This window comes from Neodiprion lecontei, chromosome 7 (genome assembly GCF_021901455.1).
Source record: "Neodiprion lecontei isolate iyNeoLeco1 chromosome 7, iyNeoLeco1.1, whole genome shotgun sequence".
Lineage (NCBI taxonomy): Eukaryota > Metazoa > Arthropoda > Insecta > Hymenoptera > Diprionidae > Neodiprion > Neodiprion lecontei.
Window position 1 is genome coordinate 3,310,981 of NC_060266.1, and position 27,439 is coordinate 3,338,419.

General features: G+C 37.0%; 1 protein-coding gene and 1 long non-coding RNA gene across 2 annotated transcripts in view; both read left to right on the top strand.

Annotated features, from left to right (window-relative positions):
* Positions 1 to 9,955: 9,955 nt before the first annotated feature.
* On the top strand, positions 9,956 to 15,320 carry LOC107222564 (silk gland factor 1). The gene has a single exon (XM_046744957.1). It carries the CDS (start codon positions 11,299 to 11,301, stop codon positions 12,787 to 12,789), a length of 1,491 nt encoding a protein of 496 aa, XP_046600913.1. The 5' UTR covers positions 9,956 to 11,298; the 3' UTR covers positions 12,790 to 15,320.
* Positions 15,321 to 21,209: 5,889 nt separating this feature from the next.
* The window catches only part of LOC124295334, a 55,670-nt gene continuing 49,440 nt past the window's right edge, over positions 21,210 to 27,439 (top strand). Inside the window, exon 1 of the long non-coding RNA XR_006905251.1 lies at positions 21,210 to 21,413. This is a non-coding gene — a long non-coding RNA (uncharacterized LOC124295334). The remainder of the gene's footprint in view (positions 21,414 to 27,439) is intronic.

Sequence of the window (27,439 nt, forward strand, 5' to 3'; positions counted from 1 at the left end):
TCAGTCGACCCCTGAAATTCTCTTTAACGTACAATCAACGGTCCGAAGTTGGCTGGGGTTTGAGTAACGTGAAAGTTTCCATAGGTGTAAGTGACCAGGGTTAAATAATGCAAAACTATATACGAGAGTAAGATATTTGTCACGAGTTTTGAAAGAATCTTGTGAATCTTCTTCGTTTTCGGGGGGGGGATTTGGAACAGGATTTTATTCGGAGAAAGAAGACGGAAAAACAGGCTGGTAAAACAGTTTTCTCGCGATAATTTACAGCCCGACAAACTTGAGCGGTGATCTAGAAAACGACCGAGTGAAAAATTCGCAACTGATCAGACTTGGCGGACCAATGAAAGAAAAAGTAGTAAAAAGTAAACTCGGAAGTAAAGAAAAGTATATTTTTTTTTTTTATAAATATGTAAATTGAGAAGAACACGATTGTTTTTTTAGAAAAATCAATCAGAAGAAAAAAGTATCGGCCTGTCGGTAAAACAGTGAAAATTGATTTACTTCCGGTAGAACCGGAAGTTCAAATTAAACGTGGTACACGGGAATTTATCCTCACCATTACTTGATTGTATAATCCTGTAAGTCTCAGATTTTTTTTTTTTATTCCGCGATAAAGAGACGAGGCAGACAAAAAAGTATGGAGTGGACATTGGAATTGGGTATGGAATTTGATCGGGGTCCGTTTAACATCGGATGAATATCGTCGTGCCGTATCTCGTCCGATGCCGTCCAGGCAGCTTTCTCGTCATGCACGTGTGGTATTCGCTTCGTGCCGTAGTTTGAGTCTCCCAGATTTGCAACCCCCTTTAAATATCCTCACGGACTTTGGACGTACACGTCATTTTACCTGCGGACTGTCATATTTCTTTCCTTTTCCTTCAACTTCCTCCCTTTTCCATATCTTTCGATTCTTCATCACACATAGTATACATAGATAACTTAAACTTCGAAAGATGACGAATAGCAATTGTAATTTCAACTTTTTTTTACCCACCTTTTATAATTTTGTCGAAATATTTTCTCGTTCGTTATTTCGTATTTATAGTAGGAGAAATTATTGAATACAATTTTTAAAAGTGAATCTTAAAAAAAAAAAAAAATAGTTTGTACTGATTTGTGAAATATTTTCTTGATTCTTCATTCATATTTCTAGTACGAGGAATTTTTTTGTGGAATTTGTTGGGATCAATTTTTTTTTTTTAAACGGTATCTACGTACCGATTTGTGAAATATCATGGAATATTATTTCTCCAGAACAATTGATGCAGAATTCGTACGATTTTCGAGTATAGAAATGAAATTTTTCGACAATCCGAAACTTCAACCCCCGCGATTTTTTCTACATACGTATAGAATTTCCAAGTGATTTTTTGAGGGTTGCGTTAACCGCCCTATGAAAACAAACGTCGTCCTTTTTCGCCCTGGGATTTTCGTCGCCGAAGCAGGTTTCCTGGTGGTTGTGTCCTGCAGGTACAATTCGACGGTGTCCTTCCACGTCACCTCGAGCTTTGACTTTCGCGAAAGAAAAACATCCCCTCATACGCGATTAGGTACAATATCGAGTTCGGGATTTTACGGGGCTTGTTATACGGGCTAAACCATGAAATCCGGGTTAAGGATCGAGCTCACCTCCGTCAAATCGATTAGTAGGTCATTCATTCGCTTCGCAGTTTTCTCTGGGTCACAATAAGCTCCTGTTGCTGGTGCCGGTGCTTAAGCTTTGAAAAATAAATTCGTAGCCGGAAATATTCTCTTTCCGGGATAATTTTGTTTACTTTTAACCTTACTGTCTACGCGTCGAAAAGTCAAATTTTACAGTAGAATAATAGATTATTTTAGAATAGTGTAAGAGTAACGGCGGTAGGAAAGGTGGAAGAATCGGGGCAGGAAACCGCCGGGAAACGGAAGGAGACTGGAGCAAAAAGAAACGCAAGAGAAAAAAAAAAACGAAAAAAAACAACACTTGAACCGAAAATCAGGTGCCGACCCGTTTCAGGCACGTTTATAAACATTTTGACGGAATTTCTCTAGCTCAAATTTTAACCCCCTCTCAACCGAGTTTTCGTTAAGCTTTCCATTTTCCGTTTTCATATGCAATTTCACTTATACATCTTTATTCGTCTCTAAACCCCTTAATGAGATCAAAACCTTGACGGTTTTATTGTATAAGAACGATGATTGTTGTAATTTTTCATTTTCATATAACCGGAAGAATCGATAAGCAATCGTTGTGGTTTATCACTTATTCTATTATTTGATGATTCGTTTCGTCGTTTTCGATTGAATTGAAAACGTATGGTGAAAATATCGGTATAAAAATATTACTACTAATTGTATTACGATTGGTTTTTTTTTTCCTTAATGCAGGTATTCGGTTTAAAGTTTATTATTGTTATAGATTTTCATTATACTTACTTATAATTACTTTAAATACATTTTGTATAGTAAATTCCTCTTTTCCGCAACAGGTTACGTATGTTCATCTGTACATTCTTTGTTTCGAGGCTTACCGATTAAAATTGCAACGAATATAAAGCAATCGTATAAGAAACAGAAAACAAAAAAGAAATTTTTGAAACACAGGTATGTAAGCGAAGTCGCAGAGGTCAAATCGAAAACATCAGGTATACATATATTTGTATGAATTTGAAACCGTTTTTATTTTTCTTTTTTTTTTTCTCCTGTACAAAGAAAAGGGGATAGAAATAAAGTAAGGGAGAAGAAAACAAACAAGGAATGCGAAGAGATGGGGAAAAAAGTAAATAAAAAAAGGAGGCATCGGAAGAAAATTTTCGCTAATTTGTTAGGAAAGTAAAATGACACGTTGGTAAGATATCGGTGTGTAAACACAAAAGTGAACGTTGTATGTGTGTAACGATAGGTATGTATTTATAATACATATAGCGTGTGTATTTTACATTCAAAACTTGACGTCCCTTGTGCGAGAAGGGTTTTAGGGTTGAGATAGAATTCTGTGTTTCGGGGAGGAGATTTTCGTTTATTTATTATTTATAGGACCAATCTAGAGGACGGTGATAGAAGAATTAATAAAATATTGAAGTGATCAAGTATCGCAAGGCAAAGTTTCGGAAATGTTGAAAATAAAAATCACTCCCAACAAATATGTGTATACTAGTTTGGTGTTTGATTTTGTCATGTCGAAATTTTTTCGCGCTCATCCCTCAAAAGTACACCAACATTATATGTTATAGAAAAAAATCTGGCGAAATCACCGAATTTTTTTTTTTTTGTTGATAACTGTAAAGATATATAAAGATAAACAAAGGTCTTGAAGAAAAAGGAAATTCTTTGCTGAAAATAATGAATAGAAGTTGAAAAAAATATCGTGATCGAAATTTCTGAATTTCTATTTGTTATATTGAGCGAAGAATTTCCTTTTTACATAAGACCAATCCCATTGAGTTCCCTGACCGTTAGAAGTTTGGATTCGTCGGACGAAATTTCTTGCCGCACTAAAAGTTGGATAGCGGAGTCAAAAATAGAGATATCCAAATTTTCGAAGCGGGGTCTTAAAGATGACAAATTTACCTTCATTCTCCTTTTTCAGAAAATTTTTAATAATTTTTTTTTTGGCACTCGTTACGTGTTTTTGATCAAAAACCTGAAAAAATCGATGCCTTTGCATATTCGTACACTGAGAGAAATTTTTATTTCCAGTTACCGCTCAGTCCTTGACTATTTTTATTTTTAACCACAATCTAAAAATATAGTTCTAGGTAAAAAATGAAAATTAGTTTTCGCAAAATCGTTAGGCGTACCTAGTTTTTCGTAATTCCAACAATGTTCGAACAGTTTTCTTTTTTTTATAACGATACCTGATTTACTCAATTTTTCTAGTTACTATAACAAATGAAATTTTTCCCAGTGTATGCATCACACCAGGTCTTTGTTTGCGGGTTTGTGTTGGAACCTCCACAACCTACACGCGTATGTATGTAACCAAGGTGCGATGTAAAAAGGTGTGTTTTGAGTGCCCGTTGCGGACTACCTGCCTTAGCAGCAGCCCAAGACTAACTTATCTTCAAATTTGGGTATATATTAAGTGAGTAGTTTGAGAGGAGATGAAGGGGCGGCGGCCACCCACGTCGACGAGGCGAGAGATCCCGTCCCAGGTAAGCGTTCACAATACGCATCGTGTGGAGGAGGTAAAAAAGCACAAACACACACGTACCAAATACTACGGTTTGTACGACACGCGAACTGTATTATTTTTTAAATAATGATCCGAGTTAATGAACGTTTGTTCGTCCAACAACTGGCTGCAGCAAATTACAAATTATCGAAACTATTTTTATATTATATCTATGGGGCGTTCCGTGCCAACTCTAAATGGATCTCATCCTTGTCCTCTTTGATTTAGCTGCGTAAAGTCACTTGCCTCGAAGCTACGAAAACACACGTGTAAGTTTTACAATCAGTTACTTCATTTTTTACGACTGCAGTAATAATTGAAGAAACAATTTTAATCTTGGCAAAGTCGTTGTTTATAATATTTGGAACATATCCTGAAAATTTCCATCATTTTTATCATTATTTTTTTCTCATTTATAAGCTTAATAAAAATCATGAAAAAATTTTGAAATTTTCTAGAATTTCTTCCTATCATTGCAAGCAATTGCAATTGCCATGATTCAATCAAATCGTTACTTTAATTTAAATGAAATTCATAAAAAACGAAAGAACTTGTCTAAGCACCACACGATAATGGGATCTCAATATTTACTATTTTTTCCGCAAGAATTTAATTTTTACGTGTCGATTTTTTTTTTTTGTTTCATTTTCTTTGTGCCTTGATTTAATTAGATTGCAGAATCATTATTTTCATCATTCCATGATCTATTTAGATCGGGGAACAGAAAAAAAGAACCTCCGATTACGTCATTGAAAAACTAAAAACTTAAAAATCACATTTCAATTCATACAAAGAATCTGTGCGAATTGTTCCAGATTACTAAAATTTACGTCTTCGGAATTGGTTTTTCGATTTCTTATTTTCGAATTTCATCAGTGGCTAAGAAAGCGTGAGAAAGAAAAAATAGTAAATCTTTTGATTCGATAAGACTCGTCATACTAAAAAATGATTAAAATCGAAGAGACTGAGGGTACATGGTCTGCTCATTTTACGTGGAATAACCCATATATACCTAGTCAATAATTTTAGCAAAATTTCGCGCCATATTCGCCCCGTTTTTATACTTTTATACGATAATAAGTGTAAAGCGTGCGGAAAGAGCAATTTGTTATATCTGCAATGATGTACCTATTATATAATGCGTATGTATCAATATTTTATACATATTGTATGTATAACGCTGTATACCTGACCTGCGGTTGTTTACCGGGACAATATTTTCATCTCACAAACAATTGAAAAGCTTTACACAAACAATTTCATCCGCGCGCTTTGCATTGTGCGGCTTTTATACACACACACACACACACACATATATATATATTAAATTGTATTAAATATCAACTAAAGAGTTCCAGGAGCATCTTATTTAAGACACAAACTGATCCGCTGGCAGCTGTAAACGCGAAAAAAATTTTTACTTACAATTATCCATCATAAATTCGATAAAAAGGAAAAACCAGATTAAAAAACGGCCATGCTAAAAAATATGTATCAGGATCAAAAAAAAAATTGTAGAGAATTTTCTAAATAGCCAAATTTATTCTCTTTAAATCGTCGCTCGGAACGTTCGATTATCTTTATTTTTGAGTCCGCTATCTAACTTTTAGTGCGGCAAGAAATTTTCAATCTGCAAATAGTGTAAGAAAAATATTTGCCTTCAAAATTTGGTATTATACTTATATTGATATTTTTTCATTGTAACTAATCTCGTGAAGTTATGATTATTTTAATCCAAAGCTTATACGTATTATTTAGTACGAAAAAAGATTATTTATTTTTCTTGATGGATCAAAAAATAAGTTTATACGAACAAACGAATTTTACGGTCAAATATCTGATCTGATTGAATTCGGATTTGTTGAATCGAATGAATTTCCTTGTAGTTGATTGAACGCATGGTAACTCTGCAATCAACTAATATTTATACAACTATTAAGGGTGTTTGAGTAGATTATGCAATTTAAACTCTATCGTTCAAATATTATTACTATATTATCAGTAATTTGTTTATTCGAAAATAATATTTTATCAATAAATATAACAAACGCGTATAGATCTAAATAAATTTGCTAGTTTCTGGTAAACTTTATTTCGAACAAATATTGACTAGTCAAATCAGTTATAAATAAGATTATTATAATCTCAGGTTTCTTGGCTCGCATTATTTAATTCTCGAACTTATAGACTGACTAATAATATTGTAATGAGTTTCGAACAAAACAATTAACAAAAATTCGAAATCGATTGAATATTAAAAATCATATCTGTTATTAGGTGTATTGGTAATTATTTACATTTTGATGTTAATCACATATTTGTTAATTCCATGGTTGACTTTCTTCATCTTTCTCACGATCGGCTGTTAAATATATAAACAGTTAACTACACAGTTCCGCAATGAAATATTATTCAGAATCAGTAGTTTTGTCAAACGTTGCGCGAAGTATGTTCAAAAACTAAAACCTTGTGATATATTCGTTCGGAAATTTTGGTAGTTTTGAAGTTATCGATTTTGGGATTACTGTTATCAAAATTGACAACAAAAACAATAAACACATCACTGTAATATTTAATGTCATTGTCAGACCTTTGTAATCGTAAAAACTATAAGATGATGGTAGAAGAAGCTCCGCCGTTTATCACCAACACACAATTATACATACGTACATACACACAGCTTAGATAAAAAGTGTATTACATATATTTGAAATCATAACAAATATGCAATACAGATATGTATACATCTATACGCGTTCCAATCGCGTCTATTATAATGGTAGATATCTGTTATTTCAAATGGCAATAGAACTGCAGTGACAGCTCGACTGTCACGTTGATGTAACTTGGCTGTATCAACTTGATACAGAGACTTATTACACGGTCTATCGATAAGCGGTTGTTAAACTGAGAATATAGACACGTATATCACATTTATCTAGGTATGTATGAAAAACTGTGAATATATCAGGGAATTTGATACGCCATTGTCGTTGGACGGTCCGAATTAGTCGTTTCAACATTGACGCAAGTCAAACCAATTAATTATTTATACGTGCATACTGCAAAAATGCCTGCACGCCTCGTTTGCATGCATGGTCGTACCGCACATATTATAATTGATTAACTGGCTGCATTCTCTCTAATTTGCAGCACAAATGACGTCACGAATTATCAGCATCTTTGTATTAATAAAGATGCTGATTGTTGTTGTTGTTGTTGTTTTTTTTTTTTTCTTATTAACAATCATAACTGTATTATCTGCAGATGTGAATTGGACGAGGAATGTAAGAGTTCTTTTATTTTTCAGTGCCGTTAAAAATATGTAACCAAAAAGGAAAAAGATTTGGTCTAATTTCGACAGCTAAGAAATTCGCAATTTTATATTATCGTTATATTTGTTGGCATTAATCCAAATGTGTTACAAATACAGAATATCTTTGATTTCTTTACGACGTCTTACAGTTTGTATAATTTTTATGAACAATTGATGAAATTTGTAAATTAGACCTACGTACGAACGCGGATAATTTGAAAAAATTTACATATCAAAAATTGTAAGAAATTTTCACTCGGTGGCTGGTTATATAGACACAAGTATTTTATCATATAATTTAAATATAACGACACGAACTCGCGCGTCTCGATGCCGTCCGTCGCATGATTACGCGAAAATTACCCTTCGAACTCGGGGTTGCCCTTCAATCTAGAAAAACTACCCTATCTTTTTTAATCTTTATTGTCTTATACCTCCTCGTTGTACTCTTTGCCTCTTTGATAATTTATGGATTTGTAAAATGTTTGACTAAATTGATTAACGGTGTTGAAGAACCGTTTTTGCGACGATAGATCGATCAAGTATCTGTTATTATACTGCATGTCATGTAAAAACAGTGACGACGTATTTGGCAATTTCCACAAGAAAGTATAAAATTTTTAGCCACATATCGATATAAAAAAAAGAAAGAAAGAAGTAACAGTTGTAAAAATTCGTGCATCAATTAGAATATATTGAACTGTATTCCAAATTCTACGAATATAACTTGTATAAATAGTAGCACAGCTGAATTAACAAAAAATTTGATTTATTAATTTATTCAAAAAAGTATAAATTTAACACTATGTACAACGATAGAATTTCAAACGTAATGCGCGTGCACGAAAAACCCGCGTCACATCTATAAATCTAACCATACTTCAACATACCCCGGAAAAATTCAATTCGTATCAATTGTCACGTCGTGGCTTGTATAAAAGAGCACATTAATCCCGTCCTTCCGTGTTCTCTCGAAACTCTTTAATTAACACCAAAGTGGTCGGTTTCTATCGTACCGCATTAACACCGAACAGGTTTACATTCGTATAAAAATACGATTAGAGTTGGTTTAAAAAAATTCTTTAAATTGCAGATCTTTTCAAATTATTATTATTGTCATCATTATAATTGGTATGAATATTATGCTGTTATTATTACAATTATTATGTTTAATTCTGCAATATGAAATTTTCGGTAAGCAAAATGATTATCAATATTATCATTATCGTTACATATATTCAGGCGTATTTAAACTTGGTGTTTGCAGACCGCGTGTAAATTACATATTGTTTTTTCTCACTGCATTATACGTTTATGTATCTGACATAAATATATATTATTTTATATGTGTTTTATGTTTACCGCACTCGACGCGTAATTTATATAATAATCGTATTATATACTTATTACAAACTTGATGCAAAACCGAGGTGACGAACGCACCGTCTTTTATATGAAATAAAAAAGAGGTTATCATATATATTATTATACGTGTAGATTTGATACTATGTGATACACTTATTTTTATTAATATTGGTGAAAAGCTTTCAGTTTCTATTAATTTTCTAGGAGTCAATGCGAAAATTACGTTTACCAAGATCGAAATCTCGCGCGTTAAAGCTAAAACTGATAACTAACAATAAGAAATATCGACATTGAAACTCAGGCTTGACGGTGCGGCACAAAATCCGTGTGTTTTATTCGACGAATGTGTCAAAATGCGTGTCGTGAACCCCATTTGACGCATGACGTAAACGGTATGGTGTAAGGTGAGGGTATAACCTACGTGCGCGTCGGTCAACGTAACGTATAACGTCGTTTTGGGGTTGCAGGCGTGGATCCGGCGTTAGCGTCGCGACGGAGTTGAGCAGAGGGCCGCGGTGGTGGGACGTGGTTACGATCGGGAGATGTGCGTGTGCACATTGAGAAGAAGAGACCCGGTGAGCGCGAGCGAGCGCGGCGGCAGCAGCAAGCACAAAAAGAAAGTAGAACCCCTCCGAGAACGGGGAGAAAATAAAAAGTAAAAAAGAAAAAAAAAAGAGAAATTTTAAGAGAGAAAAAACTAAAAAGAACGGTCCTCAAAAATCGTGCTAGCGATCAGAGAGAGTGCGACGAAATCGCACATGAAAACCCGCGCGCCGGACGGACAGAGACGGATGGCTTTAAGGCCGCGTATACTTGGCGCGGAAGAGAGCGAGACGGCAGCACTGGCGCGCGGGGTTACGCAAGGTTTCATAGTTCGCCGCGCGGCGCGCATGCGCCGCGGCAATGCGCGCGCAGCCAGCGCTTCCAACCCTCCGTTTTCACCGAGCGGGAACAGCTGTCGTCTGCCGAAAACGCGTCGGGTGAAGAGGTCGACTCCGCCTCTCCTTTTCTGGCCGGAATTCGATTGGTCGGATGGCGGCTAGAGACGCGTGCTTATTGGTCGTCGAGTTGTTCGTGGGTGGTTCGATTCGAGTTTCCAAGAGTTCGTCCGTGGGGGAAGGGACTGTTTGAACAAGCTTCTCGGCTACGAGAGGGCCAGGGTACACTCGGCAACCGGACCTGGTCCACACTACACACTCAGAGTTGCTGAAACAGGAACGCGAGAGATAAACGTTAGAAACAGCCAGCGCGGCGGGTGTGTGTTTTTCATGTGTGTACACGCGAGTACACGCAAACACGGTTTTGTATACGTGTATACACGTGCATAGATTTTCCCCGGTACACACATCGATATGTATATGTATATATTTGTGGACACGTGTGTGCGTGTTTGTGCGACGTTGACGTATCCCGCACACGTACGTTAAACGCGGTGCGGTGCACTGTTGTAGGCGATCGGCGGGACAATCGCGGGAATTTGGTGGAGAGAGATAGTCGTTATTGGGACAACAATTACATACTCCCCTATCACAACAACGTGGTAAACAACGCAGTGCAGTGATCGACTTCGAACGTGTTTCAATTAGTTTGTTAAACTCGTGTTATGCGCATTCGCTGAAACTCGATACCTGGTTTACGGTTTTATCACATTTTATTACACACCATGGATGACCGTGCGGCGTATATCGTTTGGAGACTGTTGGGTATATCTCGAATCCGGTTGTCAGTGTGATTAGTTTTTAAACAATCCTCATCGTTGATGGAGTGCGCGTTTTCGTAATGTATTCGTACATCACTTGTGATTCTCGTTTCCGTTCGATACATGTTAGGTAATAATCGACTGATTCAGTGCTACGGTATTTTGGTGCTTTAGTCGTGTTTAATCATTGTGAATAAATCGTTGTGATACAGTGTTTTTCGACAATTATTTTTTCGTTCCTTCGTTTCGAGTAAATCTATGTCAACTCTTGTGTCAACTCAACAATCCAAGTTTTTCGATCTACCGACTTGATCCGCAAGATTTCATCGTTAGTTTCAGTGCTTTTCCAACGTACGACGCATGGTATACACGGAATACCATACATCGTAAAATAAAAAGGTGAAAAAATGCCGCCGCGAAGAAGATCGACAATCCAAGATGTAACCGCAAAGCTAAAGAAGATATCCAACCGTCCGGGTCGTTGATACACAGTGATCGTGGTGTAATATCCTCTTAATCGAGAAACCGCGCAACCCCGATGAAATTGATGCAGTGATAGTGCGGGACTTTAAAAACACCGCAAGACACAGCGAGAACATTTCACCATTTCACTAGTGAAAAGTAGTAGCACGTAAAAGACGGTGCAAGGTGAGTGTTCGGGAAAAACGGTGCAGAGTTTTAGGATTCTGTATTTCCGAATTTCCCACCTGCATCGACGAGGAACGATTCCGAAGGCCAAGGAGCGGATAAACCAAGATCTTCGACATGGCGATGCTGCAACCTCAGAAGCTCTATAGCGAAGCTGGTAGTCTTGGTGGAGCGATGACAAGCGGAGCGATGTCGAGCATGGGTAGCATGGCGTCAACCTACAGTTCAATAAACTCCATGGGTTGCGTGCCAATGGGTATGCCGATGGGGGTAGGCGTAGGTCCGAGCTGCAGCCCACAGGGGACCGGCGGCTTCACCATGAGCTCGATGAGCTCCGCTATGGGGGTCGGTGGCGGTGGCATGGGTAGCTATGGTCCAGGCTCCATGGGAAGCGCCTGCATGAACGCCGTCGGTTATGGTCCGCTAACCCCGAGTGGTAGTTCCGGGGTAGTTTCGCGGGACACGCTTTCGTTGACGGAGCCTGGATCACCAACGTCGGCGTTGCAGCGAGCTCGATCGGACAAGTCCTACCGTCGGAGTTACACGCACGCGAAACCACCCTACTCCTACATAAGCCTGATAACCATGGCGATCCAGAACGCACCGTCGAAGATGCTAACTCTCTCCGAGATATACCAATTCATAATGGACCTCTTTCCGTTCTACAGACAGAATCAGCAACGCTGGCAGAACTCCATTAGGCACTCGCTCAGCTTCAACGACTGTTTTGTAAAGGTGGCGAGGACCCCGGACAAACCGGGTAAGGGATCATTCTGGACCCTGCATCCCGAGAGTGGTAACATGTTTGAGAACGGTTGCTACCTCAGACGCCAGAAACGGTTCAAGGATTCTAACAAGGAACTCTCTCGGCAGTCCAACAAGCAACAGCAACACCCGCAGCAGAACCACCACAACGGTGCCGGGCAGCACAGTCCCTCCCATGAAATGAACCACGGGAAGAAGACACCGCTTCAGCATCACGCGGGTCAAACGCAGGCCGATAAGGACATGCACTCGCTGGTCGGGGGCCACCATCACCATCACCATATACCCACGGCCGGCGGTATTCACCACAATCACTCTTCCCTGAAGACCGACGTTACCGACATCGGCGGTCTCTTAGGTGGTGACCTCGGACCCACTCACGACGAACTGGCCGCCATGGTCGGACGCAACCTCCACCCCCATCTTCTCGGCGATCCGGCGTCGGCCCTGCACCACGGGATGTCAGGTAGCCTGAAGCAGGAGACACCCTACACAGCGGCGAGTCATCCGTTTAGCATCACGAGGCTTTTACCTGGAGCGACGGCCGCCGGATCCCCCGGAAGTCAGGATACCAAGTCACCGGAGCTCAAGATGTACGAACAGCTTCATCAGAGCTACGCCACCTACGGATCGTCCCCGCATCATCCGCACCATTCCGTCCCCCCCGGACACCATCATCATCACAACGGCATGCACGCTGGACCCAACGGCGCCTCCGGTATGCACAACATGAGCAATCACCATCAGGACTACTACCCGAGTTCGCTTTATCACCACGCAAGTTCCGTCGCCACATCATCGGCTCCTCCGCCTCCGACAAGCGCTTCTGCTACCGGGTTGTGACACCACGCTACTCATCCCTACGCCCTTGCCTGAGTCGCCGCCGTTTACACCGTCGCTGGATGTGATGACCACGGTAACGCGAGTCTTCGACACCGGCGGCGGACTCATGATCTCGATCATCATCGACGTGCCGATGATCAACTTCATCAGCGGGTCGGTGTTGGTCGGGAATCCGGCGGCGATATTCACGCTACATTAGGGCAAGGGGACGAGGCCTGGGACAATGACACCGTGCAAGATGACGACGTCGACGGGGATGAAGATAACCACAATTTACCTTACGCCTCTATGTAAAAATTTATATATTTTATTTTATATCACGATTATTCCGCGTACTCGTGTTCTGCTGGTAAATCGTAAGTATGGTTATATACTCGTATATACATACGCTCTTAAAAATGCAACGTTGAACGTGACACGGAAAATATTCTACAGAGGTCCGCTCTATTTTGGTGTTGATCATTTGGTGTCAAGAATCGAACGATTTACGACGATGATTTTTGATTTTGCACCAATCGGTGTGGACTTTTATTGACGTCGTAAATTTTCTAACAGTGTAACATGCATGGATTAGGTATCTTAACATAGAGGTCAAGAATTTCCACCTTGCCTTTCTAATGATCGGTCCGATTTGCAAAAACAAGTCAAGCTTATTCAGTTACAGATTTTCCAGTTTTCAAAGAATAGAGATGCGTGTGGGAAAACTGTAGGGAAATTCCCATCGGTACTCGCTTCTTCTAATATACCTACATTAGGGTGCTTCACTTTTAACTTGTTTTTTTTTTTCCTAGGTGCCACTGGAAAATAACGACAATGTTTGTTTTTCAGTATTTGCGACAAATTTTTCGAGTGGCACTTTGAAAAATAAAGTTAAAAAATTAACTACACCACGTGTATGTATAACGTAAGCAGAACTTGACGTTAGAAAGGTTCTTCAGGCTTATTTTTAACACGCATGGAACTGGGTTTTAAAGTCGTTCTTAAGATTTCACCATTTTACAATTGCACGACTTGGGGATCTCGCAGTGTACGTAACTTTTTCTTTTTTTTTTTTGTAACTTGGTTTGGTTTGATTTAGGGAAAAATTCACGCATACGTTAGTTTCTAGAACGGAAGTTCACATCTTCTTTGGTACTAAAATTAACCTCGTTTTATTTTAACGTCCTTTGGTGGTTATGCTAGGGAATTCGTACCTTTTGTTATGCGATACATATCTGACTTTGTACTGTAGTTGGACAAGTCGTTTCTGTTTGATCCGAGAAAAAAATTAGACGCGTAGTTTACACAGACATTTCGAATTCTTGAAATTGCGGTATATTTTGTTTAAAAATATATCCAAGAAGTCTAAAATTATAAAAACTAAATTTCTGAAAACTATAATAGGAATCGAAGGTGTAAAATATCTGCATTTGATGATCTGTGATTAGAAAAGTGTCGGTATTTTTACCGGATATTCAGCACGAGCATGATTTCAGAATTGCGAATATTTCAACGTTTCGCTTACAGTAAAAATCAGTTGATCGTGATATTCGGCATCAGAACATGGGTAACTGTCAACGAAACTTTCAAGCTTCAAAATGTTTGAGGCCTTTTCAATTCGTAACAGTATCTACAAGACTGCGAAGTCAAGATACAATTTTTTCAGTTATATTTTGAAAATATGTAATTTGAAACAGTCTTTTGAAAATCGTATCTAGTCAAATTTCAATCAAATCTTTTCACCGTGACTTTTAACCAATCAACGGAATTGCTCTTCGAGTCCCGTTTGTATGTAAATATTGGTGTGAGAAATTTCATTGAAATGAGTGTGTAAATTCACGTAATGAAATCTCGTGAATTTCTCACGATAGACGTACCATTTGAATTTCCTACAAAGTCTATAAATGGGTACGAATTAGATTCTAATACGAAATTAGAACCTTGCGAATGTTAAATTCGAGAGAAATATTTTTACCCGAAAACTTGAGAGTTTAAATAACACGGTGGTGTCTGCAAGGAATTGAAATTCTTTCAAATCTTGTGAAATTTATTACAAAATCCCACCGAACGTTACACGATTTTACGTGAAATATTTTCATTCGTTGTACACCGTGTTCAGAATACAGATAATATTCATGAATTTTTGTATATAATAACTATTTAAGAAATAGCCTAAGAAAATTGCGAAATACTTTTGAAACGATTAAACCGCTGGCGGAAAAATCAATTTCAATAAAGTCTTTCAAAATCTGAAACAAACGGATATAAGAGAATATTTTCCGATCCTCTATAACGTGAAAAATAAATATAATAATTTGAAATTATTTTCACATTGTCAAATTCCGTAAAGAATTGGATCAACAATTTTGTCAAAACATTTTATGTAACAGATCATTTGCAAGGTTGTAAGAAAATAGGCAAAAATTCCGTGTTCATACAATCGTTTCGATTCCGTGAAACGTGATGAAGATACAAAAAAAAACGAAAAAAAAAAAACAACCAAACAACTCAATATTATTTTTAAATTATCTGCAATAACTACGTTTTCGAACGAATATAATTTTCTTGGAATCTTTGGACTTTGGATATAAAACGAATGTGCAAACGGGGAAAAAGAAAACAATACAACAAAGAACAAATAAAAATACCGCGCTTAGTAAAAGAAAATCAAATCTTTTCTCGACAAATTTTTTCATCAAATCACAAATTACCTTATCGCGAATCGTTTGAAGATGATCGATACGTTTGTACATCGATATCGAATAGACTCGAGTGCCAATGACCGAAATTCAGTGTCATTGTGAAGTCTATCTATTCCACATTACCTAATATATTATATCTATCAACGAAATTATATCTGAACTTGTTGTAATAACGTAATACTAGTTGTATCGCTCCGTTTGATCATCGGAGCACCGATTATCCGTCGTCGATTAAAATCTGATCAAACGAGTTTCTGTTATTATTATCATTACTATTCTTACTACAACTACTGTCGTTAAGCACAATCAAACCTTCTCTGTTTTCCGTTAATTTTCATTTCCGTTTTCTTTGTTTTTATCGTTCGTTAATTTCGCGTATGAAAAATTCTGTTTTTTTTTGTTTTTTTCTCATTTTTTAATTACTCGAATGTCTGATAATAATGATAATGATAAACGTCGGTGCGCCAATGCGTGTGTATGAATATTTCAAAACGATCAATGCCTGTCGTGTTACATATTGTAAGTATATAACCAGCTATATCGGCAGAACACGTATTTTATGTAAAAAAAAAGCAAGAAAAACAAAAAGAAAACACATGTAATTATGTTTTAGAAATTTTTTTCGAAGGTTTTCATCGATATGAATATGTGCGATCCAGAAGCGAGGCTAAAAGTACTGGTGACAACCGTGTATAATATAGAATTATTATCTTAGATGCAAATATGTAATAACAACAACAACAACAACAACAACAACAAAAATAATAATAATAATAGTAATATACACCAGGGGGATAAAAAGGGTTATAAATAGACGATCCGACGTAAAATTATTTACTATATATAAATATACATATACTATACATAAATATAAATATATCTGTACATTTGTATTATGTAAAAAAAAACTTATATATACACACATACAGATATATAATAATAATAATAATAGTAATAATAATAATAATAACAACAACAAATAATAATAATGTCGATAAGAATAATATTAATAACAATAAAACAAAAGTGAAAATGTGATAATTCGTAAATTGAAGGAAAAATAAAGTGTTTAAGGATGCGATGCAACTGCTACAACGCATTCGAATAATCAAAATAAAAAAAAAACGAAGTTTTTAAAAACGAACGAATGATAACATTTTTTTAGTTTCATATTATACTAGGGAAAACTTCACGCTGAAGATTTTTCCGCAATTTGTTTAGTTTAATTTTTCGTTAAATTCCTGTTCTCGCCTTCTTCACTTTCTTGTACGATACTTAGACCTTAGTATAACTAATGATGGTAGTACTGTGGATATTCGCAGAGATGAAGATCGGGGAAAGAGTGAAATCGAGATGAAAAATACTACGTAAAAAACTTCGCGTATGAAATATGTGGCAGTGGATATGGTGAATATAGGTAAAATCCCATGTTTTCCCATCTGCAGGTGTACGCCTCTTTATAGTACACGTACATCCACACACTGCAGTACGGTAATAATAATAATAATAATAATAATCATGAAAAAAAATTGTACATTTCTTATATTTCAATTTTTCGAAGAAAAACAGATGCTTGTATCAGTTATTATACGTCCATTATACATACATTCGTACATACATAATGTATAGATACGTATCTTATACGTGTACCAAATTTTGTCGGAATTATTTTATTGGAACAAAATATCGACTACGTGCAAAGTATAATTAATGTACATAATGTTATATTATATATATATATATATATATAGAGAGAGAGAGACGTGGTCAATAGTTTCTTGCAGTCGAATTTTTAGAAAATAAACCAAAAAAGAAGGAGAAAAAAAACATAATTGAATAAAAATTTACTCTCGATTTTCAAACGTTTCAACGTATGTTTCTCATTCATCGGACACGTAATATATCGGTATATAGTGCACGTTATTTATATGTATGTATGTATGTATGTATGTTGTGTGTAAATTTTTCACTGCGTAACTATACAATTCGTAAAATTGTGTTTCGTTTTACTTGAATGTATAATTTCAATCCGTCGCAAATTTATGTACAGAGAAGCGTCGGAAACAATTCTGTCCGAAGAAGAAACACAAAATAAAAATAGAAAAAAAAAACCACATCGAAAAGAATCACACAGAACAGTGTGCAGGAAAAAAACCGAGAAAAAGAATAAAACACACATACACTGCATACGTACCTACACTCTATTGTAAATAATATGAATATTAGAATATATATGTATATTGTAGCGAATAAATATTATTATTATTATTATTATTATTATTATTATTATTATTATTATTATTATTATCATTATTACTACATACATAAATTATGTATAAATACGCATAGGTTGTGTACTTTGTACTTTTTTCGGGTAAATAGATTCATGCCATTTTATCATACATATATAGATATGTATATACGTATACACATAGCGATCATTCGATTATATCATCGCACATTATTATTATACAATATGATTTATGATTTATTATTACTATTATTATAGATATATATCACTACCATTATTATTACAAACTACGATTATCATTATAATATTATTATAATTATCGTAACGCTCGCGCAACGATTCGAGCAGTCGTAGGATTTTTTTGTTTTCGAAATAAACGTTAGACGCGTTATTCCCGCACCTTACACCGATTTTTTTTTATTTTCACGACGAAAATCAAATTTTCATAACTTAAACAAGAAAAGTACGCGATTGAACTTGCAAGATATAGGTAGCACATTGTACATGTATATATGCATATATGTATAATTTAATATTCGAAGATCTCGATTATGCATCATCATCATCATCATATAAAATATAGGTATATGCTACTATACGTATTGTGTGTATATTATATAACATCTATACATACATTCGTATGTTATTCGTATACCTGTACGCGAATCTTGGAGAACACGATAAATCTCACGACAGTGCGTAGTTGATGTATACATACATACATATGTATGTATGTGCGTATATATGTATGTACATGTCTAGTATAGTTATTATTCCTAAACTTGTATGATAAACGGTGTGTATAATATAAAAGAAAGAGTAGAGAATTTAAGAATAATCTCTGTAAAAATTTGGAAATCTCAATGTATGTCAATTACATAATTATTATATTTTACGAATATATTTTCTCCGGTTCTGAATTGCTTTACACTTTAGAACCGATTTTATTCCCAACTCAACCTTAAACTTAACTTTTTTGATCTGAAAATCGGGACGAAAGTGGCATATTTTTGCCTAAAACGCATTTCACGGGAAATACGAGATCATATTTCCCGCAAATTCAAATCCAGAAGAAACGAACGCCTTGAAGAAAACGAAAGGAAGCGAGCGCAAACAATTGTCCACGATACGCACCGCATCTTAATTTAAAAGTCCCAATTGTCAAATAAATATTGCGGCCAGAGTTGAGTCGGAAATAAAAGTCAACTTTATTCTCTTGGGTGATTAACCGCGGGAATCGTCTTCGATTTTATTCCCTTCTTACATAATGTACATTTTTTTTCCTACTTTTCCCCGTTCCTACGTTGTTTCGATTTTTCTTGACGCTGCACAGTTACTTGGCTTCTTCTGTCTCTTATCTTCTGTACTACTAATTTTCTACTAATATTGTATAGTTTCTCCTAACGTTTTTTTCTTCTTTTGTTTTTTAATCATCATTCAATTTCTAGAGTTTAGGGATGATACACGGTTCAACTGGTCCGTGACCGAATCGCACATATACATACGTATGTACGAGCCTTGTTAATAATTCGTTTGATCGCAGCTGTGTTTCTGTAGTATGAAAGAATAATTGATGAATATGAAAGCAGGAGAGAGTGCGTTACCTATTGATAGTGTGAGAGTGAGAGAGATATTAATTTGATGAAATTTTATCATTGAAAAAATTTAATAAGTAAAGTGGATAAATTAATTAATTGATAATGAAAATAAATGAGTAAATAAAATAAAGTAAAATAATGATAAACGAGTATCGCCCTAAAAAAAAAAAAAAAAATGTAAATGTTTCAATAAACCAATACGTATTTCTACGAAATCTCGTTGCCTTGTCTACATACTTTCCTATTGTACTCTACATCCAAGTTGAAAACTATAATATGTAATAATTATTTGTCACATTTGATTTTTTCTATTGATTTACTATGTATACGTATATTTAACACCTGGCAGAAAAAGAAGAAAAAGAGAAGTTAATCATATATTAATTCGAAACGATTAAGAAGTTACCGGATTATTATTGTAAGTGCATAAAAAAAAAAGAAAAAAACAATGAAAATAACCATATCGAGATATTAGCTGTACAATCTATAAAACAGAAAATTATTCGGTGCCTGTTTGAATAAAAATTTACGGTAGCTGGATATACAGAAGAAGCGGTTAATTGTGCAATCATTGTCATACATGCATGCATGCGCGTATTGCGCATTGACCCGTGGCGCATAAGCGATGGAGATATATGTCGGTATATGTACACGCCTTATACTTCTGTAATTATTATTCGATGAAGGTACGCGAGCTCTGTTCATAGGTAGGTACACCTACTCGTATACTGCGTAAAGGTTGGACGTGGCACGCATGCAATGCTCGCTTATGCAGTATACACCTGTAAAGATGGAAAGAGAGAGAGAGAGAGAAAGAGAGAGAGAGAGAGAAAGAGAGAGAGAGAGAGAGAGAGAGAGAGAAAGAAAGAGAGAGAGAGAGAGAGAGAGATGGAGCGAGGGGTCGGAAACAAGCGCGGTGCAACGAGAGCCAGCCACTATGCAAAGAGCGCTGCAGCACTGTGTGTATATTTTGCAAATATTTGACTAAATCATGAACAATGTTTGATCGCTCGGTATAACACCGCCGCGACTCGACTTGACTTGACTCGACTCGACTCGACTCGAGGCGACGCCACGCTCGCTGCAATAAGCTCTTCTCTTCTCGTTAGTTAGCCGGCTATATGCAGCGAGTACTGCGCAGCTTGGACCGATCGGTTACGTAACTGCTTTACCTCCGTTCACCGTACGATTTGACTCTGAAATAGCATCTGGGGAAACAGCCAGACGCGTCGATGACGCGTTTTCATCTCAATTCACAGGTCTTTTTTTTACCCTCTCTTGTTTACTCTGGTTGAAAAGATCGGTGATTGCAAAATGCGCGGTACTTTTATTACGTCGCGATCATGCGACGGCGGCGATGACGTGCGAAATTAAATCAACCGTTTCGGAGTTAACAAGAGCGCAGTATTTATAATCCAGCCAAAGCGGATTTATTTTGCGTCGATGTTACGGCTGGCGTTCAGACGAGTCCAACGAGCCCTCGCCGCTCGATTTCGGACCACCCGTTCCCGAAATATTTCAGTTTGAATCGCATCACTAGCGCGAGCGGTTCGGACTGCGTAGAGCAGAAGTCGCGTTACTCGCGCTAGCCGGGAAGTTTGACGCGTCGTATCTCGGAAACGGTACGTCCAAATTAGGTGTTCGACGGCTCATTGGATTCGTCTCGACGTCGGCTGCAAGCCGGAAGGTAAGAGATGACAGACTCTTTAATTCCGTAAAAGATAGCGGTTAATTCTTGTTGCTTCGGTGTATGAAATTTCTGATTTTCCGTCGCCCAGTTTTTGGTGTTTCACGTCTTTATCGCGACGCGAATTCTGTGTTTCGGTGTGAATGTCTGACTATGGAGGTGCGTCTAGGGGCGGCCACCTTCCTACGCGGCTTCGGAAGTCGAGGAAAGCCCGAGCCAGCCATCCGCCCATCCAGCCAGCCACCTAAACCAAGATACTACTAGCTGGTTGGTGGCGCGGAGTAGGCAGAGGCACAGAGCCAGCCCCGAGGATCGATACGTGGTCGAGAGAAGGTTACCTCACTACGCTTAGGTCCTCGGAACTACGGCGTGATACGACCTACCCGCCAACCAGCCAGCTACCCTGGGTATATATGTTTTATACTGGAATATAGGCTACCAGAGCACATTAAACAGTACCGAGAAAAAAATTCTATTTATTCAAACAACTGATTAATTGTCTCGCGACCTACTATATTATAATTACTAGGTACTCGGGCGTTTGAAGCACGCGAATTTCGTACTCCGAATAGGTATTGAAGTCAGATCGTAAGACAGATTTACGATTTGAGAGATGTCATTCGATATTACATTCTACACATGGGTATAGTCATCAGTTCATCAAACAGGGCACGAAACTATCAAACAGCTGCTTTATTGTCTTGTACTTGAATCACTTCACAATTAGTAGACGGAGAGGAATAATTAGTTGATCCAAGTGTACAATTTACTGTCTGAAATCATATACAACCGTTAGAACGGCAGGTTTGACTGTATTCTTACGGTAATATTACTTACACGAAAATAGGAAAGACTCAAAACTATGTACTAATCAAATCGACTGGGCAAATTTTAACCATCCTATTAGAAGAGTATATTTTTATTCGTGCTACGAATCTTCGGAATCGCAATATACACGTGTCTGATAGGTTATATACTCCAGAGTTTAATATTTCACCTGGCTAGAGTCTCGTCGTCATTCGTTCGCCGTGCATCACATGCCTACACTTCCGCATACTTCAACGACTCACCTGCTATTTGACTAGCGGACGTTTTAAAACTCGACTCTTTTCAACACGATATTCAAACTGTTTCTTTGAGTTTTGCCGCGAACCGTTTATCCTCCATATCTTTTTTCATTCTTTCTTCGGCCGTTCGTTAATAGGATTTTGGTTGTTGTCTATCACTATTATCTATTACTATATGGTACTAACTACTCGAAATAAAAACCACAGATTAAATCACTATTTCCCAAAAAATACTATCATTTATCAATCGCAACGGTATACTATAATTCTACAAACAGTGCCAGTGACATCAAACTATATAGCTGATAAGTTTAACTATTTATTTTCTTCAATGACAACTATACAAATGTTCTTTACTAGAATTCCGAATTACGAAAGACTGATATCAATTCGGAGAAAGTATTTGAACGATTTTTTGTCACAAAGAAATACTAACATTCATAGTTGTTTTTCTACGCACGATAAAAAGTATAGTTGTAACTATTATACGTTAAATATAACCCAGTTTAACAATTGTTTATTATTTATATTATCAAATTTCGTATAGTTGAAGCATAGTCATAATCACGATGAAGGTTACTCTTCGTTCTCCGTTTAGTCGTGCATCTTGCGGGACTTGTGGCTTTCAGTTAATTTCCCGTTGCGCGAGGGTGTAAGAACCCAAATTTAGAGGCTGTCCAGAGATTTACCGGACGGTTGGTTCCTTTTTCCCCAATTACTAGAAAACCTTGCGGCAGAGAAATAATAATAAACTTGTCACGTTCGAGTTGAATAGCTTAGTTGTATTTTGTGTACGCACACATTTACAGGCTTGCATGTACGCCATAACGTGGGTATAATAAGTACTTAGGTTAGGTTAGGAGATGGAGGTACGCTGGCACGGACGCTCGTTTCGACCGCTTTACATATACTCGCAGGTTTACTTAGGTCCGACCAGAAATTGAAATTTTGGTAAACGGATTATACATAAGCTCTCGTGGTTGTCAGGTATACGTATACATATATATACGTTATACCTGAACCACATTTATATATCTATAAGGTGCCCACGTATGCTCTTAACGCGAACGAAATTATGGTTTATACGCGGGACTACCGTAAAAAACAAAGAAAAAAAATTAACAATTTTTCCAACTATTTATATTTAATTTCACGCCTGCCCTCTGAAATTTTGAATCATTAGCCTTCGGTATTCATAACCTAGGTACTGTTCGATTATAGTTTCGCGATCGACTATTTCGAAGTACATGTAATAGAAATTATTGATTGCAAACAAAAAAATGTTACTACCGAACCGGTGATTTTGTTAAAATTAATGCATGGCTGAGAATAAGCGAATGAAACGTTAATGAGGAACAAATATAGATGTACAACATCGCAATTGACCGGAACAACTATTCTGAGATTTTTGTGTCCGTGATTCTCATGCATCAGATGATCGCTCAAGTAACATATAACGTTACACAGTGCAATTCTACACGACTCGGGACTTCCTCATTCGGAGAGCAGCGTGTGTCATGTAATAAAAACAACCTCGTTATCAGATTCGTTGTTAACCGCTTGTTGTATACTATACGCGTATGTTTGTACATACATTATACTATATTACGCTGATATACCTATAAGAGACGATCTGAACGATGTAGATTTTTTAATTGTTACTGGCCGGTTGGGAATTAAAATAGGAGTATATATGAGAAAAGAAAGCCGAGGATGATGATATGTGAAGAAGAAAATAGAGAAAGTTTTGTTTTCCCCAAACTTTTCGACTAATTTATACTATGTATTGTCTATTCGTATAAGTTTCGAAAAGATTTAGTTGATTTAGTTGACACATATTTATAGTCACGATGAACAGGATTTGCACGTAAAGAACTATGTCAACTAATGTTTAGTTGTGTAATATAAACTGTAGAACGATTTACATCACCACGTTTGTATAACCTATATTATAATACAAGCAGATTTAGTCGGTCTCGCCGAATCTTTTTTACCCAGTGTATAATCTATGAATTAAAATAGTAGCAACTAGTAGACAGATCGCACACTTTCTCTATTTATTTTTTCTCCATTCATTTCTCCTCGGTCGTATTCCTGCTGTTTCTTTTAATCCGTATCTTTTCTGCAGCATTTTGGTAAGAAATAGTTGAGACGAAGAATAGTTCAACACGTTATTGGGCTATACGTAACAACTATTTATGCCAACTACTATGCAACTCATTTATAAATATTCGCTGTCTTTCCGCCACGGCATTCGTCGACTTCGTATAACCTAAACGACCGGGTTATTTTGCTTATCAAACTTTCTTTCTCTTTCCTCTTATTGACTATATTTTACTAGTTTTTCATGTTCCGTTCAATGTTATTATATTTACTTTACCATGTATAGTTCACTTCTCACGTTATTGTTATCCAAATACGGGACTATTTTGTCATATTCTACTAATTACTATTTTCCTCATAGTTATTTTTAGTTTCATTTCTAAGTGGCAATCATAACTATCATTGGTTCAATTTGTTAACGCGGTTAATACTTGCCATGTATCTATTTCGTCCCAAAGTGTTCCAGGGCATAAAATATACCATCTATCTATCCATCATCTACACATCTCTCTCAGTTTCTGTCCTCGTTAATCCGGTCGGTGGCCATAACCGAATAACGCGCATGGCACGGACAGGTTGTACAGGAAGAGCGTCGCGTCGTCGTCGTCGCGGGTTTCGCGGATTTTTCTTTTACCGTACGTACCTCCTCGTCGAGGCTCGGCGCCTCCGGTGGAGAGGCAACGGCGAGAAGAACGAAAAGAGGGGGAGGGAGAGAGAGGGAAAAAGCGTTGCCATCGCTACGGCGGGTATCAGCTAGAGTTTTGGTTGGTGCTCGCGGTCGAAGTCGGACGCCAGTCTCGCCGGGAAGGTGGTGGGAGGAGGACGCGGAGGCGGGAGTGAGGGGGAGGCGGCGGGGAGGGAGAGAGATCTCGGTATTGACTCGACCAAGAGTGAGGACGCCCTCCCACGCGCAGGCTCAACATGGCCGCTCTCGACTCGCGCACCTACCTACATCCTCCACCATACCGAACTACGCAATGAGCGTATATCCTAGGTATGCGTGTAACAAACGAATGAACTAATCGAGCAAGGGGGAAGAAAGTGAACGCGAGAACTGCAGAGAGAACTTGGACAATTAGAGTGCGGATAAAGGCTCGGTTTTATACGACGAGTTATCTACTATTTCCGTTTAGTCGATTATTTTTCCTTGTAGGACATTTTTTATTCGAATTATAGTTATACGGAACAGGTTTACTTGTTCTTTGGAATGTGAGATCGCTTTAGCCAGAACATTAAATTACAGTGTTTACTGTGACTATTGACTCTAAACTATTAGATTTTACTAATATTCTGTAGAAGGGAATTGAATAAATTAGCGTTTAGTACGTCGGTTTATATAATGTCGAAATCATCGAGACACGAGTTACCTACTATTTTCGTTTACTTGATCATTTTTTCTTGTAGGACATTTTTTATTCAAATTGTAGTCGTACAGAGTACCTAGCTTAACTTGTTTTTTGGAATGTGAGATCGTTTTAGTCAGAACATCGATCTACTACGTATATTATGATATATTATTATCAAGGCAGAAGTTACCTACTATTTTCGTTTAGTTAATAATTTTTTCTCATAGGATGTTTTTCATTCGAATTATAGATACCTATACGGAGTAGGTGTACTTGTTCCTTTGAACGTGAGATCGTTTTAAACAGAACATAGTATACCTAGTAGTTCAACAATTTAACATTCAACTACTAGATATTACTAATATTCTAAGCAGTAATTTCTGGTATGTAACGAGATTAACGGAGTGAATACTGCGACATTGTTTACAATGTAATCGATAACTAAACTGTAGTATACTATAAAGCATTTTAGATAGCGTAAAATTTTGAATTTAATTATGTAACTATTCGATGAATTTAAGTATATAGACTATAGGTTATTTAATTATAACTAATTAATTTTTCAGGGCTTACATTTAGTATTAAGTACGACGGAAACTATTTTCTTCGAGTTAACTGGTACTAAAAAATTTAGTAGTTTGAACAATGCAAAAACTATTCGAATGTTCGCTTAATTCGGAAAATTGATTGAAAATTCGTTTACGTTGAAATGGATAAAAATTTGTCACATTGAATTAATTAAACCAGCTCGTTCACAATTTTAATCGAACAACGTGCAGTAATTAGCAGCTATAACTCGAGCCAATTAGCAGATTGACTGGATTTGATTATATCTGTACCTTTCGTTTTTAGCTATTTTCTACTCTCTGCTCTCCGCATTGTCACGATGTTTGATCAAATCATAGGTACTATATTATATCTAGTCTCTCGTGACTGGCGCCTGACGTTCACAGTGCATATTACAGGGGCTTCGCTCGTCCGTGTGCCGCAGCGTTTAATTCTACACGTATGCAGGCACATGCACCCCATACGTACACGTATGCCATCGCGTATGCATGCAGCCGTGGAGTGTAGGGGCGGGATTGCTGTAAGCTCTATACCGCGTCTAATTGTCCACCATTATTGAACCTAATAGGATCAGGATTTGGTCCTGCGAAGTACGACACGTACCTCTAATACGCTACCTTATACGCGACTAGCGTCAGATGTTGGCCTTCCTGCGACAGGTTGTTGGAACTAATCGCTAAGCCGATCTATAGATCAGATATACATATTTACTCCTGTCACGTACATACATTTATGGATAAGTGAAAGCTTGGAATCTAGGGGGTTGGAAAAAGTAACTCGACGAAGTGAAAACAAAAAATGAATAAAAACAAATTCGATGCGATTTGATTCATTTTTTTACGGGGTTTTTGAAAGTTTGAAATACGAAGAAACAGGGGAAGTAAAAAACCACGTTTTCCATTTTTGACGGAAGAATTGTTGGAGAAAAAATGTCCCAGTAGATCCACTGATATTTTTGGCTTGATTTTACGATATTTTAATGTATTTCTCACTGAAAGAAAAAGCACAAATTAGCAATCGAATGTTGCTGTGAAAATTTGAATGTTCAAATTATAAAAATTTGTGTTATGGAAAAGTAACAAATAACGTAAATATAAAGTGAACCTGTTGGGACATTATTTTTATTTAAGGGGGATTATTCTGGTTTAGAGATATGGATTTCGGGTATTTTTTTCGGATTTGATGGAAAGTACAGTAAAAAATATTCTCAGCATCCATTTTTTCAAAGAATTTTTATTGGCATTTAAAAAATTTGTAGTTGAATTCTTGTGAAGAAAAAAAATGTAAATTGAAAATGTTATAGGTCTTGAAATACGGTAGTGACAAAAAAACCGGTTGTGGTGGTTGACA

Bases quoted from the DNA above. Each gene is read 5' to 3' on its own strand.
- LOC107222564 (XM_046744957.1), top strand. From the start codon at position 11,299: ATGGCGATGCTGCAACCTCAGAAGCTCTATAGCGAAGCTGGTAGTCTT.